Source organism: Grampus griseus, assembly GCF_964374135.1.
Source record: "Grampus griseus genome assembly, chromosome: 2".
Lineage (NCBI taxonomy): Eukaryota > Metazoa > Chordata > Mammalia > Artiodactyla > Delphinidae > Grampus > Grampus griseus.
The window spans coordinates 77,699,972-77,722,733 of record NC_139018.1 but is presented as its reverse complement, the minus strand read 5'-3'; the positions used below and the strand labels follow the sequence as shown (position 1 = coordinate 77,722,733).

General features: G+C 42.1%; 1 protein-coding gene across 1 annotated transcript in view; it reads right to left on the bottom strand.

The window, feature by feature from the left end:
• LOC309819268 (transmembrane and coiled-coil domain-containing protein 5B-like) overlaps window positions 1-17,896 on the bottom strand; it is a gene marked incomplete at both ends in the record, with an annotated part of 53,229 nt that extends 35,333 nt beyond the window's left edge. The window contains 3 exons of the mRNA XM_082649392.1: window positions 11,120-11,230; window positions 11,454-11,595; window positions 17,833-17,896. Of these exons, the coding sequence (XP_082505518.1) occupies window positions 11,120-11,230; window positions 11,454-11,595; window positions 17,833-17,896 (317 nt within the window). The remainder of the gene's footprint in view (window positions 1-11,119; window positions 11,231-11,453; window positions 11,596-17,832) is intronic.
• Between the last annotated feature and the right edge of the window lie 4,866 nt (window positions 17,897-22,762).

Here is a 22,762-nt window from a genome sequence, read left to right as displayed (position 1 = left end):
TCAGAAGCGGGGAGAGAGAGCACGCTGCCATGTCTGAGGTCTGTGAGGCTCCTAAGCTCTGGACCACGCAGCTTGCCTCAGTTCTTTCTGGTACTTGAACTCTAATAATTTGGAGCCAAAAAGGAAATGACTTGCACTTTATTTGCACAGGGTATAGCTCACTTTATAGCTACAAACTCCGCTGTAGTCATTAATGGTCAACTATCATTTTAATTCCAATTACACAGCTACAAAACATTAGCTCTATTAGAAGGTACCTATATTAACTTAAGGATCAGAAGAAAACATTCAAAAAAACTTATTTTTTCCAGTTAATAATGTAAAACCTGTACCTTACTGAAAAAGAATAAAATGCAAAACCACACCGAGACAGAACTACAAACTGGCACAACTTTCTGGGGGGAAATTTGGCCTTATGCTTCAAAAACCTTTAAAACGTTCATTTTCTGGGATCCAATCATCTCTATCACTTCTGTGAATTTATCTTAAGGAGATGATTACCTCTCACAGGCTCATACACAGACTAATGCACATGGATTCAATGTGTCTAGTACGAGTGAGAAACTGGTAGTAAACTGCATGTACAGTAATAAAGGATGGATTAAACAAAACAAAACAAAACAAAACAAAAAAAAAACCAAAAAAAAAACCACACCAAGAGTAAAACAGCAGTAATGCTGATGCCATCACTGGTAATAATGTGCTTTGTCTTAGTCTGATAATTTTTCTATATGCGTGAAATTTTTCTATACACATACCCACGCAGACACACAGGCACACACACACACACACACATATGTCCATTATATTCATTGGGAACATACTACATGCCATTTTATAAATTGCTTTTTTCACTTAAAAGTGTATCATGGGGCTTCCCTGGTGGTGCAGTGGTTGAGAGTCCTCCTGCCGATGCAGGGGACACGGGTTCGTGCCCCGGTCCGGGAAGATCCCACATGCCGCGGAGCGGCTGGGCCCGTGAGCCATGGCCGCTGAGCCTGTGCGTCCGGAGCCTGTGCTCCGCAACGGGAGAGGCCACAGCAGTGAGAGGCCCGTGTACCGCAAAAAAAAAAAAAAGTATATCGTGAACACTTTCTCATTTCATTATTTCGCTAAAAAATGTATTTTGGTTTTTTCTTAATAACTCTTAGTCATCATGATGAACATACTATGTTTGGGGAACTTGGGGGAGAGCTGGAGGGAACGTTAGAGACCACCTTGCTCATCTTCCTTGCTTATGAGTAAGGACGTTGTGACCCAGGCAGACGCTATGACTTAAGCATACAGAGAAATTAGTGAAAAAAACGGACAAGAGCCCAGACCTGTAGACTTCTAGATTTCATTCTAACAAACTGTTTTACCTGATGCCTTTCATCTTCTCAAATTTTCTGACCTTTTATATAAAATTGAGACCACTCACCTGCCATCAGCAATGGTTGTAAGCCATATATATTTTTTTTTAAGGATTTTTTTTTTTTTAGATGTTGGGGGTAGGAGTTAATTAATTAATTAATTAATTTTTCCTGTGTTGGGTCTTTGTTTCTGTGCGAGGGCTTTCTCTACTTGCTGCAAGCAGGGGCCACTCTTCATCGCGGTGCGTGGGCCTCTCACTATCACGGCCTCTCTTGTTGCGGAGGACAGGCTCAGTAGTTGTGGCTCACGGGCCTAGTTGCTCCGCGGCATGTGGGATCTTCCCAGACCAGGGCTCGAACCCGTGTCCCCTGCATTAGCAGGCAGACTCTCAACCACTGTGCCACCAGGGAAACCCAAAGCCATATTTTTTTAATTGCCAGCAGCACATCAGTCTAATAATCTTAAGGTTGTAAGCTACTTTGATTGCCCAGAAAAATGTCTTTTGATCAGGGTCTGAGGAAGCATTCCTCTTCACAAGCCTTTCTTTGGGGGAGCATCTTGTCCCAACATGGTCTCCTATTCCCCTGAGGTCATTGTTAATTCTGCTTGCACAGTGGTCCCTTTCCGCCAGACTGAAGCAATTTCACCCCTCTTTCTTCCTGCCCAGCCCTGTCCTGCTGCCCCCAGCACTAGATGGGGAGTGCCACCATATATGCAAATAGTCCTACAGGGACCAGGGGCATGAATGGCGAAGATGCATTTAGAGAGTCCAAGATGAAGCCTATGGCTATACATCCCGAATCTGGCCTAAAATCTTGACCTCACCATCAAGAACTGCCAACCATTTGACATAATGCAGCTCAGTGCCCTTCCTGTCCAAATAATACGTAATGAGTGTTTTCATTTTGTTATCATGGTTGTAATGCAGGTTCCCTGCTGTTGGATAGTCAGCTGTGTGGAGTGCTACTCATTTAAAGAATATATACTGGGAGTTTGCTGGTTGCGAGTCACGAAGGAAAGCGGTGCATCAGACAGACGTGGAGCCTGCCTTCAAGGAGTTAGAGCCCGGTGAGGATGCCCGCGTCTAAACAGGTAAATACAACATGGTGTCATAAAGGCCATGCACGCACGACAGGAGTGGGTAGAGGGGGCTGTGGCAGCACCAGGGGGACGCTTAACCAAAACTGGGGAGGAGGAGGCAGCCGGGGAAAGCCTCCCAGAGGACCGTTTCTGGGTTGAGCATGGAAGGACAAGCAGGAGTTGGCCAGAGAAGAAAGCAAGGGTGGGAGGAGTGGGGGGAGATATGACAATAGGGGGATGAGGCATGGAAACTCACAAGCGGCGATAACGCGGGCCTCTCACTGTTGTGGCCTCTCCCGCCGCGGAGCGGACGCGCAGGCTCAGCGGCCATGGCTCACGGGCCCAGCCGCTCCGCGGCATGTGGGATCTTCCCGGACCGGGGCACGAACCCGTGTCCCCTGCATCGGCAGGCGGACTCTCAACCACTGCGCCACCAGGGAAGCCCAGGGCTGCTTTTGTGCTTACAAATGTTCATGGCACCCCACTCCTGCCCGCACCCATCCAAACCCAGAAAGAAAACACGTAGTGCTTGTCACTTAGTAGGCATTCAACTGACCAGAATTTCATTTCTGGTATGTTTTACTGATAACATTCCTAACAAACTTAGCTGTACATTGACACTTAGACACCATTAACTTGAGAGTTTTTATTCCCCCCATGAAACAATTATATTCATAGAGCTAAATGCTGGTTTAAAAGAAAATCCCAGTTGTACATCATCTATACTTCAATACAAATAAATAATACTAAAAAAGAAAATCACAGCAATTACTTTGATCTACTATACCACAGAGATGGCCCATGGTACATAGGGACACTTGCCACTGGGCTTTTTGTTTTTTATTAATGTCCTATTTTAATAGGTTTTTATCTCCTCTCTTCCCATGAGATTGTCAGCTGTCCCTCCTCCCAGATGTCGGTGTCCCTGCCTACAGCCCTCCTCCCCTCCTCCAGTCAGACGTGGCCTTGAAAACCATATGACCATGTCTGTTAAAAGTGCATGCGCTATAAAAACATATTGTTTTTGAGTAAGGAATTCTTCTCTGAATAATACATTTCTGCCCTTGGGAGAGATGAACTTTGGGGGCATTTATGATTTTCACTATTCCCAATCATTTTTCACTCCTTTTCAGTTGTGTTCTAAAGAGGAAAGCCTTCTAAAGAACTGAATTTCCCATAGGCAAGGACCTTTGTGTTCTGAATACTGCCCACCTCATGTCTATTTCCTGATCTGTGGGCCTGTAAACGTCCAGTAGGGCTGCGTGTACCAGGGAGTTACCATGATGGGTCAGAGCTGTAAGGGGTGTGGGGACAAGAAACCGTATGCTCCACGGATTCAGGGTGGTTTATAGGAGGAGGCCAGAGAGGCCGGAAAAGCCAGAGATCAGCTCTAAAGAAGGCTCCTAAAACATCAAATCCAAGGGGTGAGTGCAAAGCTGCGAACCAAATAGACAAGAGAGTGGTATTTACTCATCACTTTTTGTTGTGATTATGCTGTGTGATAAACAGCCCCCAAATTCAATGGTTGTAACAATAAAGCTTCACTTCTTTGTCATATGTCTGTTAGGTCGTTTGTGGCTTTGCTTGGCTTGTCTAGACGTGGGTGCAAGTTTTTGAGTCCCACTGGAGCAGCCATTAGCCAGGGCATTTGGTCCTGGCAGAGGACAGGAGGACAAGAGGGGAAGCAGAAACAGATGATACTTCTGCTTAGAACTTGCACCTGTCATTTCCTCCAGATGGCCCAGTCCATAGTCAACAGGTGGGGGAGTCCATGTGGTGAACAAAGAAGGGAAGGAAGAATTGTGAGCGAAGAATACATTTCACTACGATAGTTGATAAGCGAAGAAACTTTTGGGGAAAACCTAAGAGGGTGGAGCCTTAATATTTCAGGATATCGAAGGGCAAGCAAGAAGGCATCAGCAAGCTCTGGTCGACAGGGACCTCTCTTATTGGGCCTGATCACCTGAGTGGCATGTTAACGACACAGAGGTGGGTGGGATGCCAGGCTCTATGAGATGGCCTTTGAGACCGAGAGGGATGGCCAGCCCAGCCCAGCACCTGTGCTCTTATAAAAGCTTATCTCACAACTAAGGGGTTTGCTCCTTTCACCTTTCAGCATTCAGTACTCTTTATTTTCTTGGGGATGGATGCAGTTCTTTTCTGGCTTGTTGCACAAATACAAATTTACCAGATGGGCCACAATTAAATTTAATTGGATACTTTAACAACAACAACAGAATGATCAACTTACCTATTAAGCGTTCAGGAATTATAGTCTCAGTCCAAGTTATGCATTCCCCTTCATGCCTCTTTCTTAAAACTATAGTTTTTATTCTGCAATCTCGTTGGTAACTCTCTACCATGATCATCAAGTAAATGTTTCCAGCTGTGAAGGTGATACCATTCTCTCTGGCACCTTGATGTGAAAATTCCAAGTCATCTGAGCTCCAGTATCCTATCTATTGAGTTGCCAGTATGGGCACCTTTACCTGCAGGATGCTTCTTGCTTCTTTCTCCTTTCTATTCCTGCCGACACCTGGCACGTATGACGTCTCATGTAGACAATTGCACTAGCCCCTTGGGGGCCTCCTAATCAGTCAATCCACTGTACTCTGTCATTACATTATGGATTTTATTTTTCCTTTAACTTTTTCTTTTTTCCTCCTTTAACTTTTATTTTGACATATTTTTGGTTCTACAGAAAAGTTTCAAGAAAAGTACAAAGAATTCAAGAATACCTTTCACCCAGATCCTCCAAATATTAATATTTTATCACATTTTAAAATTCTTTCGCTCTCTCCAGATAGATACATACATATAATATATACATACACATATACCCCATATATGTGTAGTTGATATATACGTGTGCATGTGTGTATATATCTATATTTCTGAACCATTTGTCTGTTGCATTTGGCAGATATATGTCCTTTTACCCCTAAATGCTGAAGTGGACATTTCCTAAAAACACAAATATTCTCATGCATAACCATAATACAAAATCAGGAATTATACTGACACAGTACTATTTTCTAATCTATGAACCTTATTCAGATTTTGCCAATTATGCCAATAATGTCTTTATAGCTAAAAAAACAAAACAAAACCCAAGTCACCTGTTGCATTCAGTTGTCATGTTTATTTAGTTTCCTTTATTCTGGAATAATCGTCTTTCTTCACCTTTCATGGTATTAATACTTTAAAGCGTACAGGCCAGTTACTGTACAGAGTACCCTTTATTTGGATTTTTCCTGGTGCTTTCTCACTATTCACATCATTCTTTTTAAAGCTTCACTGAGGCTCAGTAACCCTCAGTTACTATCTGTTACATCCCCAGCAAAGTTCGTATCCTCTGTCCCAAAGGATCTGACTCTTCTCCTTTCTCCAGTCTAACTTTTTATAACAAGCCAGACTGGACTGTACAGTCTACAGTCATCTGTGTTCTTAAGCTGCTCCTTCTCTCTACTGTATGACACTACATCATTCTCTCCACTCCCATTCCACCAACTGATACTACTCTTCCTCTTTCAAGGATGAATAAACATACCACCTAGAACTACTCATATTTTCTCCCCAGTCATGGAATCATCTTCTCCCTTTACTGAAATTCTCTAGGCTTTGATTAGAGTTTTATGTTGATCTCCAGCAAAATTAGGATGAATTATGAAACACAAGTCTATGCACACTTAAAGGAAGGAGACAGTATTGATAGAAGCCAGCTCCCATCAGTGAGGGTAAGCTGCCTCAGCGTAATCTCATTCCCTTTCTTGATAAGGTTGTGAGACGAAGGCTCAGGGGAGCAATAGAGAATCTCCAACTGGGCGATGCATGTGACCAAGTCTTGCAGTGTGAATCAGGGGAAGAAATATGACCTGCTTATTACTATTGACGTACAGATTCCTGGTCTCTGGAGCCCTCCTCTCCCTAAACCTGGTGCCACTGATTCCTCACCTGCAGGTTCAGCCTTAGGTGGTCTAGATCAAGTCACACTAGTGACCCGTCCGGCTCTGACTCTGTTGCATTTCAGGTTTGCTCTCTTGCTTCTAAAACTAAGTCCTGACTTGTCCAAGTCCCAGTAACTAGATTCAGTTCGTACTGGCTTTCTATGCCCCAGTACTCATCTTTGCTACATTCTTGGTCCTCTTTTACCTCCGGGACCATGCTTTGATTTTACTATATCTTCCCCTGGGAATTGGAGTACTGCCCATGAGCTTGACTAGTAGTTTGGGTTCTAGTAGATCATAAACTGTATTCCTGATGTTAAATGTTCCCCTGGATTTCCAAATAGCCTCCCTAACACTCTGTCCCGCTCACCTTTTAGATAAACCCATTATATTATGTAATTTTCATTCTCTGCCTCCCCTCCCTACTTGACTACTTGTTTGTTATCTGTTACCACGATTTCCAGATACTGCCTGTTGGACCGGGTTCCCTCCAGCACTGATGTGTGGGTCTGTCTTCTGATGCCTGGTCTCCCCTTTGGCAGGTACACTTTTATATCTGGATCCTTTCCAAGTTATCCTAGCCTGACCTTCCTGGCAATAGGTAACCATACTATCTCTCATTACTACAGAGTGTTAGCTAATTAAACAACCATATGGGTAGGCTGTTGATTACCGGATCAATGTCAGTTTGGCAGGAGATCTCTAGAGAATACTGAAGGACTCTAGACTTGGTGCTGCACTGTTCAACGTTTTTTATTTTTATTTTTTAATCAAGGACTAGAGGAAACTAGAAGAAGAATACTCATCAAATTTTCAGATGATCTGTAGCCTGGGGAAAGAGTAATTATAGACCTTGGATATTCTGAGAATATTCTAAGACTACTATGAAAGGGCAAACAAATAATATGAGTATTAAAATGAATAACTGTAATGACTTTTTCTTAGGTTCTAAACGTAACTTCACAAGTCCAGGAAAGGACAAATCTGACTTCCAGTGATTTACTCTTGACAATCCAGCAATACAGAACTACAAGATGCTCCTCTTTACATCACGCTGGTTCTCATTTTCTGGGCCTTCACCTGACTTTTTTCTTCCATCGAGAAAGTCCTTCCCTATTCCTTTCATTCACCCAACTCCTTCTCATCCTATAAGACTCAGACAATCACCTCTTTCAGAAGTCTTACTCCTCTTCTGTGGTTCTTGTGGTTGGTCCATCATTGTACTGATCCCATTACGTAGCAGGTAGATGTCCTGTGACCATCTCCCAAAGGAGGCTGTGAGAACTCTGAGATTTGGGTGTAGACCTTCTTTAACATTTATACCTAGTGCTTAGCCCAGGCCATGGCACACAGGAAATATTGATTAAGTGAAGGTGCTGGAACAGTCTTGGTCTTTTTAATAGCTTTCTCTTATTCTCTGGGCTCACTCCTGGAAGACCTAAAATTGCTTCGAGTTACCATTGTGGATTCCGCCTCTGAAACCTGCTTTGCAACCTTGCCTGTTCCTGCTCGAAGCCATTTCACTATAGATCTTGATTTTCATTTTAACTTGCTTCTTAGATGTTCAATGTCTATTTTTTGCCTTGCATTCTGGCCTGCCCTCATTCAGGACTCCCTTTTCCATTTTCCCCTAAGCCTGGACATCCAACCCCAGGACCAGGGCCAGCCTGATTTACTCCTCTGTCCACATGCTCAGGTTCTGTTCAAGGGACCCAGCAAATGTAAGACGCATTTCCTTAACTAACCCTCCCTCGTTCCCTCTCCCCTCCCACCACACACTATAATTCCCCTGGCCAGGATGGTGGCTGGAGCAGCAAGATCTGGGGCTTTAGTTGACTTCAGGTGCTACAAAACCACATACTTTTATATAGTTCATTAGTATCAATAGAAGTGTAAAAATATCATGAGATGAGGCCCCATTACACTTCGAATAGATCAGATCCAATATGGGCATCACATTTCAAGACAATACAAATTTAGTTCTTCCAAAAGAGGCAAATCAGAGTGTAGAAAGATTTTCAGGCTCTGTCCTGGAAAAGAAAAAACCTACGAGGACGTGTGTTTAATGTTAAAATATCTATCATGGAAAAAAAAAATTTTTAAGAAATAGTATAGCTTTCCAAGTAAAGATTAAATTAAGTGAAGATTTTTTTGCTTAATATCAGGAGGATTTTTTTCTCACTTAAAACTGTTCAGGGGCTTCCCTGGTGGCACAGTGGTTAAGAATCCGCCTGCCAATGCAGGGGACACGTGTTCGAGCCCTGGTCCGGGAAGATCCCACATGTCGCGGAGCAACTAAGCCTGTGCGCCACGACTACTGAACCTGCACTCCAGAGCCCGTGAGCCACAACTACTGAGCCCGGGTGCCACGACTACTGAAGCCCACGTGCCTGGAGCCCATGCTCCACAGCAAGATAAGCCACCACAATGAGAAGCCTGTGCATCGCAGGAAGAGTAGCCCCTGCCCTCCACGACTAGAGAAAGCCTGCGCACAGGAACAAAGACCCAACACAGCCAAAAATAAAACCAAATAAATTTATTTAAAATTTTTTTGACTTTTTTTTCAAATTATGGAATTTTATAGCAGACATTTAAGGCTCAGATGCATTTTTATCTAAGAGATTAATGTTTTTACTATGCCATATTCCTTGTAAGAAATCTTGAAACATAAAACCTTTTTGTAGCGTGGATCAGAATACATTAACTGAATAATATGGCTTTAGTTCTACTACCTAAAGTCAATGAAATAAATAAAAAAGATTCACTTCCTTGTTAATTATCAACAACAGTAGCCGCAGCGTAAATATGTACATAGCAGGGGTCAAACCAAGAGATCATTCACTTATTTTAGAGTGGTAAGAGTTTGCCCTTGCAGTGGACATCTACTGAGTTATCTGCCCCAGCCCCCAAACCTATCCTGTTCACACTATTGACAGCCACAGTTATGTAAACCTGGATGCGCCCCTGACCAAAGCTCATTTACAGATTCTTCCTTCAAAATCTGAGTTTGAGATGAAATGTTGGGCCCTCTCCTTGTAGCTGTGTCCATAATGTATCCACTTTGATGCTCACTTCTGCCGTATTTCCCACTGTCTTTTAAATAATCAGAGGAAACCTTCCTCATGTATTCATTGTTTTTAATTATCTTTATAATGTGTGTGCACATATTATTGGGTCAATGCTGATTGCAGTCTTCTGGAAAGTATTAACATTGAGTTAACATTACTTTGGTTAATATTTAGGTTGCAAGTAATATTGAAAATATTTTAAGGAAAAAGAGAGGAAATTTATCTTAGGACTGTCAGAGTATCTAATGAAATCCAAGAACACTGAACCAGATAGCGACGGTATCAGGACGAGAAATTCAATTATTATTATTTTTCTTATCTCCTGGTTATTTTCAGTAATTGTTGGCCCTTGTATCTTTTCAGGTTCACTTCAAGTAGGTTTTGAAGTTTGTCCCGGCTGAGAACATCTCTTTCTAAACCAGAGTGTTTTAGTTGCCATCAACAGTGAAACCTCATCTATCAGACTCTGTATCAATCTCAGTAACAGAATCCCTATTAATGACACCTCTTTTTAGATAATAGTCCAATGATTATTACTTAGGTTCTTCAAGGTCCCAAACTGCTTCCTGAATTTTTTACAAGAAATTAAACGGGAATCATAATTAGTTTGTATTTCATTATTTCTTCATTCTGTAAAAATTGTGAGTTTGTATTTGCGACATATGAAAACGCTATTTGCCAGAACATTGAACTCAAATCCGAGGGAGGGCAGGGGATACACAAACTTTATCCGGAAGCTGGATTAGCTCCTTGCCGCCAGAGGGAGACCTAACCTAATTATGTGGATGCCTGGTCTCAGGAAGCATCTGGAGTGAGCCCCAGATTGTTGACAGGGAATATCACAAACAAGAACACACATCTGGAAAATTAAAATAAACATACACATGCCCACAATCTTCCATTTTTCCCGATTCATACTTCCTTGTTTCTAAATACTTGTTCATTCATTGTTTGCTACTTGATATTTTTTTATGTCTTGCCTTGGTTATTTTTAAACCCTGCCCTTGCCTCATTGCTGTCTGAGGTAATAACAAAAGTGTTTCTTTAGGTCAAAGGATTAGGTAGAAAAGAATGCACTATAATATCTGCAACTCACTGCCTAAAATTGAAGGGTGGCCCTGGGGCTACTCCTAATGCATGGGGACTACTCCTTCTTAAAGATGCACTGAGATGTTTGTTCCATTACCTCCCATTACCTCCCGTGTTGTTACAGCAACAGAGTTCTCATGACTTAGCCCGAATTCCTAATTCTAATCAACATCCTCCTCCTCTGTCCAGTAGTGATGGAAACAGCTTGTTAAACACACAGAAAGTTTTGTCATAGCCTTTCCTTGGTTTTTTGCTCTTCTAGGTAAATAATATGCATTTTTTAGCTTCTTTTCAGGCATTACCTGGCATTGCCACTTTCCAGCTTTGCCCTCTTCTGAAACAAGAGAATTGGTTGATTTCAGGTTCAGCACTCTCTAGTCCCCACCCCCTGCATTAGTTTGCCTCTTAGGGTGCCAAGTGCATCATTGGTCAAGTGGTGGGTGTCTCCTCGTTTACTTTGGTTTTACTTCAAGAACACACCAGAGCCAGCCATTTGGTGTGAAATCATGCTGCTTTCTACTCCTTCAGCAGAACAGGAGAGCAGTCCCCAAGCCCGTCTCCAGACAAACAGCACATCGTTACCTGAAATCAGCCCTTGGATTCTCAAATGCAACCACCAGGCAAGTCACGGTCCCCTTGCTGCTGAAAGGTCTTTTTTGGGCCGGCTGATGACAGGGCTCAGTCTGTGGCCGCCTGGCGGGGAGGAGCCTTTCAAGTTAGGCGGCTGCCGTCCTGTCCAAGGCACGCATGGCTCACGGCAATCATCCCTAATAATATCTCATGAAGACAATCTTTCCTGGGAAACAAATCAGTTGACCACTGCAATCTGTGTAACGGGCTTCCAGGAGGTGTGTCACCCTGCAAATATGTGGGCATTAAGGAGTATGTTTTCCTGGCTCCAGACATGAAAACCAACTCTGTGCTGACAGTTAACGGGCAGTCCGAGGATCCGTGGCAAACATGCTGCACGGTCAACACCGTGCCCTTTCCCTCCCGCAAGAGAAGCTCCTGTTCCAACACAAACAGGATCTTGTTGTATCGAAGGGGATTGTCCCAGACTCACACACAGCAGAAGGTCAAATCGGAAGCACAGTTTCTTTAGTGAACCAGTGGCTGGCCTCCTTCTCCTCCATCTTTGGGCTTTTGATAAGAATGAAAAAAGAAGCAAGACAAATCTGTGTTTTCCTTTCCTATCCACAGCAAGCACTGTGGGAAACAATGGATCTCCTTCGTGCTTAGCATATTAATTATGAACCACAAAGTAGGAACAGAAATTCCATTTTCCAGCCCCTCTACTCTGCCTAACACAAAGAAGTGTTAGATATATAAGAGCAGTAGTAGTTCCCGTTTTTTCCAGGTCTTTCGCGGTGGCCGGCCGCTCTGCTAAGCACTTGGCATACATTATGTCATTTAATTTCCACCACAACCTTTTCAACTCATATTACTAGTATTCCTATTTTACAGATAGGGAAACTGTAGAGTGTAAGAAATTTACTCAAGATCTCACCATCAGTAGGATGAGCTTTGATTCAGCACGTGGACCTGTATTTTAGTCTGGACTTAAGAACTCTGCAAGATAGGACATGTCCACAGGCAACACACCCTGGTTTCTACGTCACCAATCTCTAATCCATAGTTCATCTAAGATCCATGGTGGAAATATTGGTGTCCTGTCCTGCCAGTTTCTTGAACCAAAGGAAAACTTCATGTGACTCCGTGGAATGAGAAAAGGCTGCAGGCTCCAAGCTGGGGTGGGGAAGGGGGACACGGGGGGGAGGGGGTGGAACTCCCAAACTGCTCATGTCTTAGCTCCTGAGGTCGACATTAAGCTTCTTGAGCTGGATGAGAGACCTCCTTACTCCAAATGAATATATTCTGTACAATTGAAGATCAACAAAAATCAATCAATGCATTTTAAAGAGTGTGTATTGGGTGCTCACTTTCCTGCTAGGCTCTGTAGAAGATAATGAAGGGATATGAAATATGGCCTCTGATGTGGATTTGACCATAAAGGAAAGGGACAGGCTTGAGGCTACATGTCACTCTAAATCGCTCCCTATTCCTGGGGATGGCCAGTTATCCCCAGGGGCACACTGTGCTTCTTGGTCCAGCAGAAACATAATCAGGGATCTATAGCTGCGGTTTCTCAAGCATTTTGGTTTTAGAATTCTTTACTCTCTTAAAAATTATTGAGAGCACAAAGAGCTTTTGTTTATGTGGGTTATATCTAATGATATTTCTCATATTAGAAATTAAAACAGATTAGATTTCTAAAAATAGGTACATATTAACTCATTTAAAATAACAATAATAAGCTCATTGCATATAACAGTTTATGCAAAATAACTGTTTTCCCAAAATATTTCGTGAGAAAAATGCCATCATTATACATTTTTTCAAATCTCTTTCATGGATGACTTAATAAAAGAGAACATGATTATTATATATGCTTTTTCATTTAGAACCTGTTGTAATATGTTGTTCCTTTTTTTTCAAGGAGTTGTTATTTTTAATATGCAAAGGCTTTTTATATAATCATAATAATGTATAAATATATATCCATGATACATGTGTTACATACTACTTGACTAATAACTGGATGCTGGGACTACCTTGTAATTTAGGTTTCTGTGTGCTTTTCTCTATTTTCCTAATTTTCTTTATTGATATGTTATTTCCCACACATAATGCAATAAGTGTTATTGAAGTTAAAAATAATATCTTAGGTAGTTTCCAAAAATGATTTTTCCATCAATTATGGACAGAGAGATGGACTGGATACATACCAAATATAAAACAGCAAGGCTTGCATTTATATGACTAATGTTACTATCTTAGGTATATCCCCAGGCCATGGAAGCCTGCGGTATGGTTTACTTACAAGATAGTAATAAACCCTTCACACTTGGGAGTGCTTAGGAAATACAACTTTTTCTCAAAGGTTCACAGTCCTCTTAGTTTCCAGGTGTTCCATATGCATCTATGTTGTATAGCTGAGCAGTGCCAGAGCAGCTGTCCGGGGACGTGTATGCCACGTAACGCCCCATTCACTTGCATGTTAATGCCTGGACAGTATGCCTGCAAGAGCAGAATGTTGCATTCTTAACATCAAGAGCCATTCTCGCATTTTGATAATGACTTTAAATATATTAAATATGTTGTTTCAATTGAACTGTATGAAGAAAATACAGCATCTCATAGATATGTAGGTGGAAACAGAGGACCTAGTAGACTCCCTGAGAGTGTTTTGGGGACCTCTCGGGGTCCTCAGACCACACTTTGAGACCGGTGCTTTTTTTTCTTTAAATTATTAATTAATTAATTAATTATGGCTGCGTTGGGTCTTCGTTTCTGTGCGAGAGCTTTCTCTAGTTGGGGCGAGCGGGGGCCACTCTTCACCGCGGTGCGCGGGCCTCTCACTATCACGGCCTCTCTTGTTGCGGAGCACAGGCTCCAGACGCGCAGGCTCAGTAGTTGTGGCTCATGGGCCTAGTTGCTCCGTGGCATGTGGATCCTCCCAGACCAGGGCTCGAACCCGTGTCCCCTGCATTGGCAGGCAGATTCTCAACCACTGTGCCACCAGGGAAGCCCGAGACCGGTGCTTTTTATGTGGAGTTTGGGCACAGGCAGTTTGCATGGTTTAATGTCAGTCTGTGACCACATATTGGAACAGGCACAGAAATGTAATATGAATATGGGTGGCAGATTAGGCAGCTGAGCGATAGGATTTGAGAAGCATGAAGAGATGCTCCTGCCCCAAAGTATTCCCCTTTCAGTGCCCCTCACGGTGCTTGAACCTGACCATTTGTCTTATCTTTGGGTCAAGACACTGGTTGCTCCTATTTAAATGTAAACTTACCAGTCAGCCTTTAAATAAACCTGTATGCAATGGCATACATTGCAAGACTCAGAGCTAGGAATGTAAATGTGAATAAAACAGAATAATAGAACAATGTATTAGCAACTAGTTCCCTGAGAGAATGGAAAACATGACAAGCAAGTTTTGATGGGACAGGGAATAGTGGCTGAAAAAGTCTGAAGAGGGTGTTACCAAGGACTGATTCAGACCACAGGGGAGGTGGCCAGCATACATAACTTGAGGGACATCAAGAATTCTCATCTGGAAAGAAAAGAAGTATCGCCCAAACCTCATTTCTTTGAATTAATCAACTCTTCTTTTAAAATGAACATACGCTTTCCTCTCCCAACCATTATAGAGACAACTTTCAGAACTATTGGACATTCTCACTTGTGTCATTCAGTGTTCCACCAGAGAAAGAGAATCAGTAAGTTCTGTATTTATCTATATATCTATACCCAGATATAGATACAGACAATCCCCAACTTACGATGGTTTGACTTACGACTTTTTGACTTTACAATGGTGCAAAAGTAATACACATTCAGTAGAAACCATACTTTGAATTTTGATCTTTTCCCAGGCTAGTATGATACTCTCTTTTGATGCTGGGCAGTGGCAGTTCCCAGTCAGCCATGCAATCAGAAGGATAAACAACTGTTACACTTACAACCATTCTGCACCCATACAACCATTCTGTTCTCCACTTTCAGTACAGCATTCAATAAATCACATGAGACATTCAACACTTTATTATGACATAGGCTTTGTGTTAGATGATTTTGCCCAACTGGGGGCTAATGTTAGTGTTCTGAGCTTGTTTAAAGTAGGTTAGGTTAAGCTATGATGTTCAGTAGGCTATGTGTAGTAAATGCATTTTTGACTTAAGATATTTTCAATTTACAATGGGTTTATTGGGATATGTGTGTGTGTGTGTGTGTGTGTGTATGTATATATATATATATATATATATATATATATATATATATATATATAAAGAAATTGACTAATGTGGTTGTGGGAACTAGGCAAGTCTATCAGGACAAGAAAGCTGGAAACTCCTGGGCAGGAGTGATGTTGCAATCCACAGGCAAAATTTCTTCTTCCAGGAAACCTCAGTTTCAACAGATTAGATCAATAGAACTCAGACTATACAGGATAATCTCCTTTACAAAAAGTCATCAGACTGTGGATCGTAATCACATTGACAAAATATCTTCACAACACCACCAGATTAGTGTTTGATTAAATAACTGGGTACTGTAGTCTAGCCAAGTTGACATAGAACTGACCATTCTAACACATGATGATGAATTTGTTTGATCTCAACTTCTTTCTTCCTAAAACCTTCTTATAAATTAAAATTTAAAAGCAACCTATTAACTCTTGTAAAAATAAAATACAGGGCTTCCCTGGTGGCGCAGTGGTTGAGAGTCCGCCTGCCGATGCAGGGGACACGGGTTCGTGCCCCAGTCCGGGAAGATCCCACATGCCGCGGAGCAGCTGCACCTGTGAGCCATGGCCGCTGAGCCTGCGCGTCTGGAGCCTGTTGCTCCGCAACGGGAGAGGCCACAACAGTGAGAGGCCCGCGTACCACAAAAGAAAAAAAAAAAAAAAAAAAGCGGAAAAAATAAAATACAGTGTGTGTGAAACTATATATATATATATATATATACACACATTTTATGAACAAAATTTTCTTTAGAAATGCATAGAAATATCTAAATTAAAAGTAATATTGTTTTTTCCAGTTAAAAATAAATAAATAATAAAAGCAACCAAGGGGGACTTCCCCGGTGGTCCAGTGGTAAAGAACCCACCTTCCAATGCAGGGGACTCGGGTTCGATCCCTGGTGGGGGAACTAAGATCCCTTATGCCCCATAGTGTAGCCAAAAAAATAAAAAATAAAAATAAAAACAACCTAGGGAATAAGAAGGACAAAGGATAAGAAAAACACAGCTCAAGAAGAAAATAAGAGAATAGGAAGAGCAAGCTGGTCAGGTGGGAGGGGAATGGAGAAGAGACACAGTATGGACAGTGAGAAATTGCCACAGAGAGACATACAAAATCAGGGTGGGAAAGACAAAGGACAGGAAGACAGAGAGAGGGAAGAGTGACTGTTCCTGAGTTAAACTGCTCTCATCACTCATTTTAAAGAAGGAATTGGAGAAATTATTATTATTCCCAGCTTTCCATTTTCTTTACCCTTAGAGCTGAATGGCAGAGTTTGCCAGGTAGGGACACATAACTCCCACACCTGAAGTGATCTGAAAATTATTAACTTAGATCCTTCCTGGAGCTGGTCCCTGGGCTAGAAATTTCCCATCTCTATGCTCTTCTGAATTTGACTCTAATGGAAATGTGTCCCTTTCCTCTCTTGATCAGTGCCTTGGGCTCTGCGGTCAGACTGTGTGGAAGGCATCCTTGAAGATGACCCCACTGATCCTGCCCTCTAGATTATACACAACTTTTGTATTATACACTCCTTTTGAGAGTGGGTTGGACCTAGAAAATCATTTTTAATGAATAGAATGTGGCAGGGTGGTGGGATGTCAATTCTGAGATTAAGTTACAAAAGATTGTGACTTCCATCTTGCTAGCACTTTCTCTCTCCCTCTCTTTCCCTCTGAATCTTCTGGCTTGCTTGTTCTAATGAAGTGAGCTGCCATGTTGTAAACTTCCTTATGGAGAGGCCCATGTGGCAAGGAACTATGGGCAGGCTTTGGCCAACATTCAGAAAGGAGCTGAGGCCCTCAGTCCAATAGGCCACGAGGAATTGAATTCTGTCCATAAACACATGAGAGACGATGGAAGTCAATCCTCCCCGCATTGATCCTTGATATGACCAGCCCTTGCTGACACCTTGAATGCAGCCTGTGAGGGACCCTGAGTCAGAAGACCCAGCTAAGCCCCACTCGGATTCCTGACCCACATAAAGTATGAGACAGTAAATGTTGTTTTAAGTCCCTAAGTTTTGGGGTAATTTGTAATACAGCAATAGATAACTCATACAGTCTGCCTGTATTTAGATCCCACCACTGATTAGCTATGTAACCTTGGGCAAGTAACTCGAATTCTGTCTCAGCCAACTCAACTGTAAAATGTAGACAATAATAATAATACTGGGCTTCCCTGGTGGCGCAGTGGTTGAGAGTCCGCCTGCCGTTGCAGGGGTCCGGATTCATGCCCTGGTCCGGGAAGATCCCACATGCCGCAGAGCGGCTGGGCCCGTGAGCCATGGCCACTGAGCGTGCGTGTCCAGAGCCTGTGCTCCGCAATGGGAGAGGCCACAACAGTGAGAGACCCGCGTACCGCAAAAAAAAAAAAAAAATAATAATAATAATAATACTGACTGTATAAGACTACTGTAGGACTAAATGATTTAATTCATATAAAAGCCAAATAGTGCCTGGCACACAGTTAATGTGAGCTTACTACCGCTACTGCGATTCCTACAATTATCATCATCATCATCATTAAAAGTTTTGGGAAGGACCATTGTGTATATCCTTCTAGAGAAACACACAAGGTCACCACCAGGCAATGAAGACTAACTGCTGCTCCTTAGGGAGTTATTCTTACATTTTCAGCATTAACTTCCCAAGCTGGGGCTAGCTTCATGAGATTCTATATTTGGAATGGCATGTCCACATACACAGGTGGTCCCAGAGAGCCCAGTGCCTCAAGGAGCCCAGGATATCCTAAAATATTTCTGAAGTATCTGGGAAATGACCTCTTCAGCCATCTTTTCGTATCTGATCCCTTTCATCATGGTGTGATTTTATCCAAGGATTTTTAGCACACAGTCATGGATTTATCTGATGAAGAAATGGAGAAGACCTCTGGCCTCAGGGATTGGCAAGCCATCCCTTAACCGGAACTCTGAGAAGAGCCTGCAACTGCCCTTCCTAAGATTTACTCTGGAATCTTGCAGAACTTCTTCTCTGGGGATGCTGACAGGGAGGTGGGGGAGGGGTGTCTACAAGAGGGAAAGGCCATATTAAAGGATCATTATTGGTCATTTCTCTTTCCTTACCTGTAAATGAAGAATAATATTTTACTTTCTCTACTTTTCTGAGCTGTCTTATTAGAAATGAATGAATGATGATATCTTTAACACATCTGTTACAGCGAAAGGAGGCTTCAGGTAATGAGTACCTTTGATTTAAAAAAAAAAAACTGCCAAAAGGTAACAGATGGAATGTTAAGTACTGGCTGAATGAGCCTTGCAATTTTTGCAGAAATGGGGCTGAACTCAGATCTCAAGGAATTCTTCTTCTCCTAGATATCCAAGAATGCCATAAAGGCACCATCGGTTGACCAGGGCAAGGAAGTTGTCACTCAAATGGACATCAATCTACTCTTTTTTGTCCCTTCCCAATTTGTTTTCTGTAAGCTTGCAGCAGCTGCTGGGAGAGAAGTAGCCTTAGAAGAGGTGCCCATAGCTGTGCTGACTCTGAGAGAGAAGAAAAAAAACCTATCAATATAAGTGCTTTGGATCAATCTGCAGGAGCTAATTTGACTCTCCCAAATTTCAAGTAATTAAAAGAGTTCTTTGTCTCCTCTTTGCCTGAACTGGAGGCATCAAGCATAGTGATTTGGTCTGGCTTTGAAATAAGACAGACTAAGACGTAAATCCAAATTTAGCTTAAAAGGCATTCCTTAACCCCCAATCTTAATCTCTTCATCTATAAAATGGTGATAAAAATGCCTATCTCACAGAGCTGTTGATAGCTATTATTATGATATGAGAGATAATGTTTAAGATGGAAGATCGGTGCAGGGGCGGAGAGAGAGATTGAAAGCTGGACCTGCCTCTGCGAATGCTGGTTTAGGGAGAATGGCATCACTGCTAGCATAAAGCACTTTGCATATTCCAGGATAACTGAGGGATGGTGTGAAGCAGCAGTCCCAGCCCCCAGGCCTTCAACAGTGTATTGCTGCCTCCTGGAAATTCTACTCTGCCCTGTTCGTTAGAAGAACTGAAAACCAATCATCGTATAGGGCTGAGCCTAATCCTATTTACTCAATGCAGCCCATTCTGACTGCTCCAGCCCATGGCAATCTCACCCTTCCAAAAAGCTTCTGCTCCGCTCACTGGACACTGAACAAGTCCCAATTTCCATTGCTGCTTACCTTACTGTACTATGTTTATAGTTTGTCTCAGAAACTAAGTTGCAGATCCTTGAGGATGGAAAGGGTCCCAGTAGTAGGCACCGTGAACTGTGCTCCACAAACTGCTCTGTGGATCTCTAAGATTCTGTAGAGGTGACTCAGGTCTATCAGCTGGGATGAGAGAACTGGGCTCCCAGTGCAAAGCTTGGGCTCATCACCCTCACTGTCTCCTACCAGCTTTAGCCAGAAGACCCTGGCTTTCCTCCATTTTGCTTTTGCACTTCAACAGTGATGATGATGATGGCGTATTTATTGAGCATGCCGGTATCTCCTTAGGCCCTACCATTGTAGGGGATTTGCCGGCCCAGTTTTCAACTGCCTGAGGGCTTTCTCTGGCAGCCAGAGAATTCACTCCCCTGGGACAGCCTTCAACACTGATAGTGTTTTATAGTATGTAAATACCTCAGGTTCCTTGACCTTCTGGGGGTGACTCTGAGGTGGGTGATCCTTACTGACTCCCAGAGTTCCCCAATGTGATTAGGCTCCACTTTCTCACAGTGGAAACTGGCTTGATAACCTACCCCTTACTGGCTTTCTTCCCTTCCCCATCTCACTTCCTCACTTACAGGTATTTCCTGGGATATTCTCCCAAATCGCTGTCTCAGGGTCTGCTTCTGGGAAAGCAGACATCAACTCAGCATCTGTTCATTACCAATCACTGTTCTAAAAGCTTTACAGATACTGACCACTTCAATTCTTCCACCATCCTATTAACAACTTTAAATTGTATTTTTATTTGCAAATATGAAATTGAAGCAAGGAAAGGTCAGGTGTCTCACCTGAGTTCATAAAGCTAATATATGCTGATGCCAGGATTCAAAGCATAGGGTTCCATAATGAAGAGACTTTGAAATTTGCTGATCCACGTTGATATCCTGCCCATTCGAGAAGAATCACAGCTTCCTCCAGAAGTCCTTGGCAAAGCTCATTTTCTCCCATTAACTCCTGAATCTTGTCTTTGTTTTTAAATATTTTAAATCTAGATGACCTTGGTCTGTGGTTTGAAGGTGACTCTATGGGAGTCATTGTTTTTTTTAATTGGCGTCGAGTTGATTATCAATGTTGTGTTAGTTTCAGGTGCACAGCACAGTGATTCCGATATACATATACATATACCTAGTCTTTTTCAGATTCTTTTCCCATATAGGTTATTACAGAATATTGAGTAAAGTTCCCTGTGCTATACAGCAGGTCCTGGTTGATTATCTATTATGTATATAGCAGTGTGTATCTGCTAATCCTAAATTCCTAATTTATTCTTCCCCCCACCTTTTATTTTGTTTCTTACATACCAAACTCTGTTATGGAGGTCAGGGCAGGGGCGATGCAACAGGGAGAAGCAGTGTGTCCTGATATCTTGACTGAGTGGTGTTTATTATTTCTGCTGGTTCCTTTGCCCGTGTTACTGGAGGAATAAGGCCTTGGTTCTAGAAATCATTCCTCCAAGGATGGTAGTACCAATAACACAGATATAGATGTTGGGAGGAAGGAGAAGCTAGCTGGTGTGGAAAACGAGGGTTCGTGGGGAAGGCTCTTCCTCAGGAGATGAATTCTGTTTTAAGAAATGTTTTGTGTTTGAAGAAATGGTGATACACACAGTTGGAAACATTCAGCATGAGGTTAGAAAAAGTGAGCTTGGAACTTGGAAGAGGTGGTAATAAAGATCTGGGCCTAGAGGTGGTGGTGGATGAAGTCATAGGAGAGGATAAGACTTACATTTATAGAGGATGAAGGAGGCTCAAGGAAGGAATATTGGGGAACGCCCATTCCTGATGAAGAAGAGAAGTCATCAAAGGAGGCAGAGAGGTAAGAGAGCCAGGGTAGTGCTTCCCAAGGATGAGGAAGGGGAATAGTATTAGTTTCAAGAAACAGTAACTAATCAATAGGGCCAAATACTACAATGGTCAAGAAGAACAAGGGCCAAAATTAAAATGTCATGCTTGGGATGTCTCTCTCGACCTTGGAGGTCAGAGACTAGAATGTTGAGGTAGAAACTAATGAGAGGAAGGGTTTGGAAAATGTGAAAAGTGGTGTGTAAGTCATGCAATTTAGTAAATCAATCCTTTGCTTTTGTGAACGGTATTCTAGAACAACCCAATCCCCAAACCTCCTCAATACACTGTTTTAATGTATAAGTTTTTAAGTGAGGAATCTTTAAGGTCGACCTCAATCTTAACTGTCTGGGTTTGTTTTGTTTATTTGTTTGTTTGGTTGGTTTTAAAGACTAGTAAATCATTCCTTAGGGAACAAATACTCTAGCTAGCCACTAGAGAATTGCCACACAGGTATTATTGATTTTTAAAGAATTAGACTGTAGTCAATTTACTTAACATCACAACTTAATAGAAGGCAAAATAATTTTATTTGATGATTAAGAAGATATTCCAGGATCTGGCTGTACCTCTGGGACATCACCCTGAATTCCATTACAAAGACAGCAGGGAAAACAAATGCTAGACAAGGAGCCAGGAGGTCTGGGCCTAGTCCCAGCTTTCATCAATTCAGCTCACCTCAGAGAGCTTCAGTTTTCTTATCTTAGAATGAGGAGGTTGACTTTATCAGAGAGTCCCAGACCAGTACTGGTCTCTGATGATGTTTGCATCTTCTCCTTTCCAGCAAAGGAAGGAGGGAAGTGGAGAGTGGAGAGAGAAAGAAAGAAAGAGACAGAGAGAGAAAGGAAGGAAGGAAGGAAGGAAGGAAGGAAGGAAGGAAGGAAGGAAGGAAGGAAGGAAGGAAAGGAAGGAAGGAAGGAAGGAAGGAAGGAAGGAAGGAAGGAAGGAAGGAAAGAAAGAAAGAAAGAAAGAAAGGAAGGAAGGAAGGAAGGAAGGAAGGAAGGAAGGAAGGAAGAAAGAAAGAAAGAAAGAAAGAAAGAAAGAAAGAAAGAAAGAAAGAAAGAAAAGAAAGAAGAATTATGTAGTGAGTGTTACACTGCAACATGAGTTGTTTATGAAGTCAAATTTATTTATTTTTAATTCTAAGATTTGTCATTTCTACTGTATGCTAAAATGTTCTTTTATAAAACAATGTTCTAGGCACTAACAGATTTTTTAAATATGTTTACATAGCAACATAAAAAGCTAGCAACCTCATGATACTGCTGAAAATTTTCTCTAGATTTTTACTGGTCTATGGACCTACTGGGCTAGAATGCTTATTTCCTCTTCAATTCTAGGTTGAATGTGTCAAGTAG